General features: G+C 40.5%; 1 protein-coding gene across 1 annotated transcript; it reads right to left on the reverse strand.

The window, feature by feature from the left end:
* Nucleotides 1-6571: 6571 nt before the first annotated feature.
* LOC308401556 (extracellular calcium-sensing receptor-like) lies at nt 6572-10432 on the reverse strand (the record flags this gene model as incomplete). Its single annotated transcript, XM_080889830.1, has 6 exons — nt 6572-7485; nt 8054-8177; nt 8375-8602; nt 8693-9484; nt 9722-10019; nt 10200-10432. 6 exons carry the CDS (start codon nt 10430-10432, stop codon nt 6572-6574), a joined length of 2589 nt encoding a protein of 862 aa, XP_080745956.1.
* Nucleotides 10433-11358: the final 926 nt, after the last annotated feature.

Raw genomic sequence — 11358 nt, forward strand, 5'->3', positions numbered from 1 at the left:
CTAGTCCCTAAGGACCCCAAAGCGCTTTACACATCCAGTCACCCACCCATTCACACACTGGTGATGGCAAGCTATATAGTAGCCACAGCCACCCTGGGGCGCACTGACAGAGGCTGCTGGACACTGGCACCATCAGGCCCTCTGACCACCACCAGTAGGCAACGGGTCAAGTGTCTTGCCCAAGGACACAACGACCAAGACTGTCCAAGCTGGGGCTCGAACCGGCAACCTTCCGATTCAAGACAAACTCCCAAGTCTTGAGCCACGATCGAAGCTTGATAGGCTTCACTGAATCATGGATGCACCCAATGACAGTGCATCTATGAAAGGCTTCCACACTGTTCAGGCCAACTGGACAGCACTGTGAGCAGTAAGCAGAACGAAGAGGGGCTTGTCATTGTTGTTAACAATAGGTGGTGTAACCCTGCTCAAATAAAAATCAAAGAGCGGATTTGTTGCCCGGAAACTGAACTGTGCACTGTTGGACTCAGGCCATATTAATTGTCCAGGGAATTTACCCAGTAATCTTGGTGGCTCTTTATGTTTCTCCCTCTGCTAAACCCACAGCTGTATGTGAGATTATCCACTCTGCTATAGCCCGATTACAGACTCAGGCTATGTCCACACTAATCATTTTCTCTCCGTTTTGGCCTCTCGTCCAGACTGAGATGGCATTTTCGCTCATGGAAAACGCAACGTGTTGAAAACGCTCTGGATAACGCATACAATTGGAAACGGTGCTTTCACGTCGCAGTGTTGTAACAGTCACAATGGTGTGTTGTCTCTTTAAGACAACCCAAGTCGAGGGTTAATGTTGTCATCTATATGCGCCACTGACTCTCTCTGTGATTGTGTGGACATGTGCTTGCATGCTAGTGCATGAGGAGGGACGGATGTTATGTTTTACCTCTCCAGACACCTTTGTTTGCAACGTTATGGGTTGTACGAACACTCTGCGCTATGTTTGTTAAGCTGCAGCCGTTCAACCGGGCTTATATGGTTGATGAAGAGAAGGTATATTAAAGAACACGCTGTGGAATTCCCAATGCCAGTGTGAGTGTGTATTCTTTTGGCTACCCTGCTAAGTGTTTTGCCGCCTCATGGGGCTACATTACATCATTACATCCTGCAACAGAGGTGTGGACTCGAGTCACATGACTTGGACTCGAGTCAGACTCGAGTCATTAATTTTATGACTTTAGACTTGACTTGAAAAAATGTTCTAAGACTTGTGACTTGACTTGGACTTTTACACCAATGACTTGGGACTTGAATTGGACTTGAACCGGTTTACTTGAAAAGACTTGATATTTTACCCCAAATATAAAATTTAACATGCATATTATATAGAGATTGAAAATGTGACGTCATTCACGGGTAGAACCGCAAAGGATTCTGGGAACTCGTGGCAAGCGGTACTAGCGCACGCAGGCTTTCAATTAAAATCAGTTATACAGCGATAAAAAGAAACACAAAAATGTCAAGAAGCCGTTGTATTATTAACTGCAATAGCCGGTCGCATGACAGCCACGGGAAGCCGACGGGTAAAGAGATCGGTTGTTATCGGATTACATCGTTGAAGAGAAATTGTTCAAGCCATGTTTCCGAAGTAACAAAGACGCGACGGATGGCCTGGATTGCAGCCATTCAAAGATCAAATATAACGTCCCAGAACACTCCAGCTCACAGGTTAGTCTGCTCCAAGCATTTACACGAAGGTCAGTGTTTTTTTAGTAGTTAATACGTCATTTTCATAACATAATTAGTGATATAGGTTACAAGCAAGTCTGGCGCTGAACAGAAATTGTCGCGCTATGCTCCTTTATTTATTGTGCATAAATAGTGAATTGTCCTGACACAATATTGCGTTTCGCTTCTGTTATTATGGTACATTGACAAAAACATATACTTTTATTCACAGGATAAAACAGGTTTTTTGTATCACTAATTGCCCAGTACGATTACAGCATACAATATTGTTGTCACTGCTACATTTCTGTGATGGGTACCAGAAATTATTTCCACTACTAATTAATTACCATTGAGCTCAAAGGTGCTATTAATAAACGGTTAACAAATGTGTATTTATGACGACAATTTGTGAGACTGGTAAACTTATGATACGTACGATGGTCTTTCGTTCTACACGGTGCATTTCAAGGTCCTGCACCCATCCGTCGGTAAACTGTACCTGGGCTTGTTGCAGTGACCGGAAGTTACTAAACTTCACGAGTGTGTGCACTCACTCCAAGAACCGTATGATTATAAATATGCATATAAATATGCTAAGATGAGATAGCTGACTTCATCTAACTAGCAAATGTTGTCCAGGCTACGTTGGTGATACAGTTTTTTTTTAATGTGTATGATATTTTTGTCATGCGATTTTAAAGCTGGTCCTACAACCGCATCCAAGAATAACATGCGGCTTATCTCAGAACTGTCGGTGAAAATTATTCTTGGAGCTAGGTTTAATTGAGCTGCATTTTAAAGAGGTGCAATTTCACAATTTGTGTATATTTTCTAAGTTCACTATTTTGTCATGTGTTGAGAAAAACACAGATTTTAAAATTACATGGTCTAATATTTACATTTAGCATATAACTGCAACATTATTTTTCCGTGTTTTTTTTTTTAAAGACTCGAAAGGACTTGAAATTCAAAGTTTCAGACTTGTGACTTGGCTCGGACTTTTACACCAGTGACTTGAGACTCGACTCTGACTTGCCTGACATTACTTGAGACTTGACTTGAGACTTGAGGATAAAGACTTGAGACTTACTTGAGACTTGCAAAACAATGACTTGGTCCCACCTCTGTCCTGCAACACCTCGACCGCCCAGGAACTTATGCCAGGGTCCTGTTTGTGGACTTTAGTTCGGCTTTTAACACCATTGTGCCTGAACTTCTCTCCTCCAAACTCTCCCAGCTCAGCGTGTCACCAGCTACCTGTCAGTGGATCACCAGCTTCCTGACAGACAGAAAGCAACAAGTGAGGCTGGGGGAGATCACCTCTGAAACTCGGTCCCTCAGTATTGGCGCCCCTCAAGGATGTGTCCTCTCACCACTACTGTTCTCCCTCTACACTAACGACTGCACCTCCAAGAACTCGGCTGTTAAACTCCTAAAGTTTGCAGATGACACCACTGTCATTGGCCTCATTCAGGATGGTGATGAATCTGCATACCGGCAGGAAGTTGAGCGGCTGGTACTCTGGTGCAGTCAGCACAATCTGAAGCTGAACACTCTTAAAACTGTAGAGATGACAGTGGACTTCAGGAGACATTCCTCAACTCTGCTCCCCCTCACCATATCAGACAGCCCTGTGTCGACTGTGAAGATCTTCAAGTTCCTGGGTACAACCATCTCCCAGGACCTGAAGTGGGAGACCAACATCAACTCCATCCTCAAAAAGACCCAGCAGAGGATGTACTTCCTGAGACAACTGGGGAAGTACAGTCTTCCACAGGAGCTGCTGATCCAGTTCTACACTGCGGTCATTGAGTCTGTCCTGTGCTCCTCCATCACAGTCTGGTATGGTGCAGCCACTAAACAGGACAGGAGCAGACTGCAGCGGACTGTACGGGCAGCAGAAAGGATCATCGGCGCCCCCCTGCCCTCCATCCAGGATCTGTACCTCTCAAGAACCAGGAAACAGGCAGGGAAAATCATGACAGACCCCTCACACCCTGGACACAGACTTTTTGATCTGCTGCCCTCTGGCAGACGGTACAGTAGCCTGCAGACCAGGACCACCCGACATAGGAACAGTTTCTTTCCCCTCGCCATCTCCCTTCTAAACAGTTGACCTGTCGCACTGCTCCCACTGCCAGACTGCAACTGCACGTTATGTACATTCTGTAGTATTCATTCCACCTCATTTGATTTCTGTACTTTATGTATATAAGTTCTTTATAGTTGGTTTACACAGCTTTGTGTATGTATGTGTATGTATGTGTAATGTGTATATATAGACACGTTTGCGTGTGTGTGTGTGTGTGTGTGTGTGCGCGTGTGTGTGTGTGCGCGCGCGTGTGTGTGTGTGTGTGTGTGTGTGTGTGTGTGTGTGTGTGTGTGTGTGTGTGTGTGTGTGATTTACATTGCTGTGCTTGAGAGCCACCATCTACCGGAACCAAATTCCTTGTATGTGTCTCCACATATACTTGGCCAATAAACACAATTCTGATTCTGAGTTGTTTTGTTTGCTACGAACTTTGACAGCCCTATTAAAGATTAATATCAGTCTGTACATGCTGCTGATAGCTTTTCTTCAGATTCTTTAATTCTCACTCGCTTTTGCAACTTTGTACTTATGTGTTACTCGCAGCAACAACTCCACCTCATTGTTAGTCCATTTAAAAAACTCAGTGCTTTTCCTCAACATTCTGCCGCGAAATTTTAAAGAGCCGGAAAGTAAATAAGTGGCAGAATAAATGCGTTTCATGCATGTGCATTACTGGAAGGTAAGTGTTTTCGGCTGTTTCAATGTGGACACACAACTCTGTGAAAACCACTGAAAACGATAGTGTGTACACGGAGCGTTTTCAGATGAAAATGCCATTTTCAAATCTATACGGGCTAGTGTGGACGTAGCCTCAGCACCCGAGTGCCTTCATTGCTATCTTTGGTGAGTTCAACCATGTCCCCTAGGGCGCTACACAGCCAACTTACACACTATGTGGTTTGTCCCACCAAGAGGGAGAGGAATTTGGACCTACTGTATGCTAACGTCAAGGATGCATGCAGTTCTTCCCCCCACTGGGTAGGTCAGATGATCACCATATCCACCGCTATGTGCTTATGGTGAAGAAGGAGCCTGTGACTACTAGGAGTATTAGGAGGTGGTAGGGAGAGGCTTTAGCAGAACTACAGGGCGGTTTTTGAGATGACAGACTGGGAGACACTCTGTGAACCCAAGGGTGAGGACATCAATGGACTTAATGAGTGTATCACTGACTACATAACCTTCTGCACCAACTCCATTGTCTCAGCTCAAACTGTCCATTGTTACCCAAATAATCTTATAGAATTCAACATTAGGTGAGAAGGAAAATGGTGATATTTTATTAAGCTGCAAGTGGCATTGTCTCCTACCTTCTGTATGTCTCGTCATACCTTGGGTCTGAACGATCAGTCACAATTTGTGAATGAAAAGAAATTCCGTTCTTTGAAATCAACAAAACCTGTAACTACTACTAAAAAGTTTCTTTAAATATATTGTCGACCTGTAAAACCAGCACCCCAATACAGGAAGTCTGGATTGACTCTGTTTAAAACCTACTGTGTATTACTCAGTAGGTTGTGCAGAGCTTAGAGCCGATGGGTGAAGGGACTTCCTCCAGACTAACTGCCTCTAACCCCCAGGTTTCTACCCTGCCTACTCTGATAAAAAAAAAAACCCTGGAGCTAAAAGTAGCCTTGCAGGCCCAGTATTTACCAGCAACACCTGTTGCGGCAGCTTTCATCTAGATCAATGCTCTTGGAATATGGCTGAGTTTGATTAGTGGTCTGAACAGTTTGCCCCAGGGGTCTGTTACTTTTAAAAGGCTGGAGTAACCTGTAGTATTTATACTAATGTAGATTAATACTCAGATTTTTAATATTACTGTTTCACAGTGGGTTAAAAAGGAAATGTCCGCAATTTACTTTTTAAATGCGGGATATTTTTATTAAAGCAATTTAGCAGGAGCAATGAAAAAGCAGATTCAAATAATATCAATTGAATATTAATATTAATATTATCTCTTCAGTGTAACTATAACCCATTAGGAGAGGAGCCAAGTCCAGTAGGAAACAATGGAAATGCAAATCCTCTTGCATGTATACTCTAACACAACAAAAATGAGCAGAAAAAAGTCAAAAATTATAAATCAAATTAGTGAGTCCACAGACCGAATCTTCAGATGATGTTGTCTGCTCATTGCGAGAACTAGAAGAAGACACAGCTCCAAATGTTCCTGGGTACCCCCTTTTATACTCATTTGTCAATTTGATTTGCATACCCCTCTCTCTCTCCCTCTCTCTAGACATCCAATCACAGATTCTGACATACAATCACTCAATGTCAGTCTCTCTGAATTTTCACCCGCTTTTAATGAGGACAAAGGTTACTTCATTAATATGAATTCATCACATTTTTTTTCTTTTCTATTTGCTGCTTTAATAAGAAAAGTCAATAATTCCATGTGAATGTTCAGTTACATATTAATATTCTCACTTCATGTCTTGTTCAATTTATGCTATTATCTTCAGTCAGATTTACCATTAGCTCAATCTCACATGAGCCTCCATTTCAACATGATCTTCTTTTAATTCATGTACAAAGGAATACTTTTTGTCACTTTTTCTCTTCAAAACTCTCTGTTTGTCAATCATAATATGGTCTCTTTTTTTAAATTAAATCATGCATGTTAAAGGCAGACATTGTTAAAATATTTGCTTAGTCATTTTGACCAAGCATGTCTGAGCAATGTGTTATGGTTGCATTTTTGCATTCTCTGCTGGTACAAACAAACCAAGCACAGAAGCACGTACACACACACAAACAAAATAATTATTTATTTATTTATTTTCATGATGGCGATCGTGGACCCTTCCCCATCATGTTCTTTTTCGTGTTCTTTTCTGGTTTCAGTAAGATGATATAACACTTTGGAAAAAAAATGCAAATCAGCAGTCCAAAGCTGGAGGCAAGAATAGCAAATATTTCTACAGCAACACTGAACTTCCCCGGAGAGCTGACATATGCTGGAATAAATGTGATCCACACTGCACAGAATATCAACATGCTAAAGGTGATAAACTTGGCTTCATTGAAATTATCAGGCAGTTTTCGAGCCAGAAAAGCAAAAATGAAACATAAGACAGACAAAAGTCCAATGTAGCCAAGCACAGCCCAGTAGCCCACAGATGTGCCCAGAGCACACTCTAAAGTGATCTTGTCTTTAAATTCCTTAAAATTCTTAAATGGAAAAGGAGGCGAAACTGTTAACCAAATGATACATATGATAACTTGTATAAGAGTAAAACTTGTAACACAGAGTCTCTGCTGTGTAGGTCCAAACCATTTCTGAACATTACTACCTGGACGTGTTGCCCGGAAAGCCATCAAAACAACCATTGTTTTCCCCAGAACACAAGAGATGCAGAGCACAAAGGTGATCCCAAAAGCTACATGTCGCAGCATGCAGGACCATTCAGAGGGCTGACCAATGAATGTCAGAGAACACAGGAAACATAATGTCAAAGAGAAGAGCAGCAGGAAGCTCAGCTCAGAATTGTTTGCCCTCACAATAGGAGTTTTCCTGTATTTGAAGAATATTAATGCCACACCAGTAGTCATGCATGTTCCAAATAAAGATGCAGCAGTCAGGAGTGCTCCCATAATTTCTTCATATGATAGAAACACTGCTTCCTTCTTTATGCACGTGTCTCTTCTTTCATTTGACCAAAATTCAGGGGGACATCTCAAACAGGTAACAGAATCTGCAAATTAATGTTAACACAATGTTAGAATTCTGGAGATTTACTAGATTTATGCGTTTGAATCTACTTTACAGCATATTATACTCACTAGCACACTAACTACAGTATTACTCTACATTGGTCAGGCTACTGCTAAAGCTACACAATGAGAAGATGAGAAAAAATGTGTTGACAATGCTTTTGCACAGTCAATATGAAAAATGGTAAATAAGTCACTTCAAACATCGTTGACCATTTTTCAGTAAAACTGACACTAATTCTGAACAAACTGCAGCATCAAGAAATTACATGCTGTGGTATAAAGCAACTGGTGCTGGAACAACAACGAAAGTTATGATAGATAGGGCAGGTTTTGAAGCAGGGAGTGTGCTCATATTATTCACAGTAGGCTGAAACAGCCCCATATTTCACTCTTCATTTGCTTTATGTATAGAAAAAAAGAGCATAATTATTCAAATTTTTTGAGGGGTTTCCTCAATGTTGCGAAAGAATGAAAAAATATGCTGGAACATGAACAGTAATATTGCTTGTAGTTCATTAAAGTTTTTTTATTGAAATATTACCACACCTGTAGTGTTGCTTATCTCTCCCTCTGCACATCTTATACAGTCATAGCAGCAAACAGGCCTTCCTTTCTGGAGAACCTTGCGTGTTCCTGGGGGACATTTCTCACTGCAAACTGACACAGGCACCTGCATGAATAAATGTACAATAATAACCATGGATAAACTGCATGTATGATGATCTTTACATTCATTTCTTAATTTTATATGCATATTTTATATTTATATGCATGAAGTTCAAATGTTTTAAAATAACACCTGGTTATAATTAATTCTTTATTCTTAATAAGCTTATTATTTGTACTCATTGTTTATTGATCACTCACCTGCTTTGAGTTTCTTGCCCAGATTAAAGAGTTATTTTGCAGAGTCAGCTGTTTGCCTGGAGAAAGTGATGCATCATAAAGGCCAACTGTCACAAACTCCACAATGCCGTTTTTTCTTGGCTGCCAGTTTATAATTTCATACTTTGCTGCTGGATCTCCATTCTCATCAAAGTAAACCTCATCTCCTTCTTTTGTTTTGAAGTAAATTTTTAGAATGCGCTGCAAAATCTAAGAAGACAGGCAGTCTGTTAATTTATTGAATCTCATTTTGTAACACAGACAGTACAACTGCTACTTTTTGTTTAAATGTAACCTCACCATGAATGGATCTAGTTGCACATTTTTCTCACATGTTTTATTACAATTGAGGATATTGTGAAGGGCATGGGCCACTGCATACACTCCTTTATATACATTGTTAAAGATAGGCATGAGTGACATATCAGTGAAACTGTTTTTAACTCCAGTAAGATCTTCATGTCCGGTACACTCTCTCGGATTTTCTGCTGTTGACTTCAACTCCTTGAACTTACAGTTAAATAATGCCTCCCAGAACTCAGTAAACAAATCATTAGATGAATTAAGAAGTTTCACATTCAGCATGAACTCCTTCAGGCCAGTGACGTGTGATTTGGGAATGGAAAGACCAATGGCACCATCCAGTATGTGATGTATATCCATTTCTGCGGTTTGAGAATCAAATATCCAAGACTCACTGCCTATCCACTGATAACCAGTCAGATTGTTGAGAGAAAACTCATGTAATAGCACATCCATATCAAAGTGGGACAGAAAGCCAACAATCACCTTGGAGGTTGAAGCTTTTATAATGTCAATGATCTTTTGAATTTTTTCATAGGGATCTGTCCTAAAAAAAGATACAGAATATTCCAGACAGATGCCCAGCTGCTGTGCAGTTTCTGTGAATGTTGCCATGCCTTTATTTCCATAATCATCATTGGTTCGAATAGCTCCAACCCAAGTCCATCCAAAGTACTTTACTAAATAGACCAGGGCTCTGCTCTGGTAGTAGTCACTGGGTATTGTTCTGAGGAAGGATGGGTACTTGGTTTTGTCACTGAGACAAGCACATGTGGCAAAGTGACTCATCTAAGCAAAAAGAAAAAAAGAAAAGAAAAGAAAGAGAGATTATAGTCACACTGACCATTAAAAATAGAAAAAAAATGTTGCACACATCCACATTTAATTTCAGTTTTCACTGTGTTAAGCACATTATATCCCTGCAAAGAGGGTTATCTAAAATGGAAAAATACAAAGAAAGCAGAACTTTTAAAGAGTCACATTTGTGTTTCCAGAAAAAAAAATATTTTTAGCTATTCTACCCACCATTGGTATATAAAATGGCCCAATTACGGTAGCTATTGCCATGCAAGGAGAGGAAGAAGTCTCTCCCATTATAGCCTGCACTTGTGCTGGTTTGGTACAAGGGGCCTCAGGTGCTGTGAAAATAATTTGATTACCATTCATCAAGGCTAGTGCAACTTTTATGCTTTGGGCAATGGAACCACAAGTATCATACATTTTATAGCCCAGAGAGACTCCTGGCAGTAGGTCTGTACTGTTATTAATCTCCTCAATGGCAAAAAGCATAGCCTGGGCGACCTGAAATTCCCTGAAATTCAAACTTCATTGAAAAAATGAAAAAGTTGACATAAAGACAATAGATTACTAACACATAAAATACTGAAATCAGTCAGTTATATGAAAATTGAAAAACAAGATAAAAGCAAGAAATAAAAGGATGAATTGTTTTATGTCTTAGATCATTTATCTATTTTAAATTTATTTTTATAATGTTATTTACCTCGTGCATTGAAGTGGCAGTGGTTTCTGCATGTAGGTATCCTTTCTGTCATTCCAGCTACTGTGAAAAGAGAACATCCCCCCCAGTATAATGTCCCCATCCCTAGATAACTGGGGATTCTCAGGATCCCCTCTTCGTATGCACACAGGTTCTTTTGCCTGAGAGAAAGATGCCACCAATAACAGTTGGAAAAGTGCCCACCCCTGTTCTGGCCACTTCTGTGTAAATGACATGCTGTCTGTAAAAAATAAACCACTGGGTGGCATTGCAAGTAACCTAGTCTAAGTGAAACATGCAGACTTTATTTATACATTTTGAAGCAGCAAAAATGAATAACAGAACCATCATGCTTCTTCTATGTGGAACAAAAGGAGGGGCCAGAGGAGTGGCCCTGCAAAACACTACTGAATTATTGTAAATGTCCTCTCTGTATTACCAGGCCCATAAATTACCATAAATTCATTGTTTTCAACTTTCATTGATTCGGATGCAATATAATATTTATCATTTCAATAGGTCCATGTAGATTCGAGAAAATCAGACGTTTGTGAGCCTGATAAAGTTAGCCATATGATTTCCTTTCCTTTTACTTCAACATTTTCAATTGGTTTTTCAATTATTTGTACAATAGGCAAACAGGAAGAAAAATTTCAGACATGTTTTTATTCTGGTTTATACAGCTTTTGAGGAGTGAAGCTCTTCAGTTCAGTTTAACTCAGTTGATACCTAGTATGATACCTAGTAGTTCACTAAGCGTGAACCATGTCAGGCCCTGGTGCTGTCCAACTCTTCATACTGGAGACCCTGTCTTGGATATCTGCCACTGTGATGGTTACTGGTCCCTGTCTCAGATCCCCTAGCCACTGAGCGTATTTTAAGTTGCGTCCTTCTCCCATATGTTCTTCCAGTATTGTTCCGACTCCATCATCCTATCTTTCAAGTCAGTTCCTTTCGCACTGATGATGTCTTCCCCCTGACCTGTCATCCTGGCTACCCCTTACCATAGCATGTGCATTGTACCTTGTCAATCTCTAACGGTAAGTATACGGTAGGCTTGCTTAGTATTATTCTTATAATTCTCAATTCTTATAATTTGCTTTGTTTCTTGTTTCTTGCATTTTACACACCACTGTTCCTTGTGAAGTTTGCACACAAGAAT

This window comes from Rhamphochromis sp. 'chilingali' (genome assembly GCF_963969265.1).
Source record: "Rhamphochromis sp. 'chilingali' genome assembly, chromosome: 8".
Classification (NCBI taxonomy): domain Eukaryota; kingdom Metazoa; phylum Chordata; class Actinopteri; order Cichliformes; family Cichlidae; genus Rhamphochromis; species Rhamphochromis sp. 'chilingali'.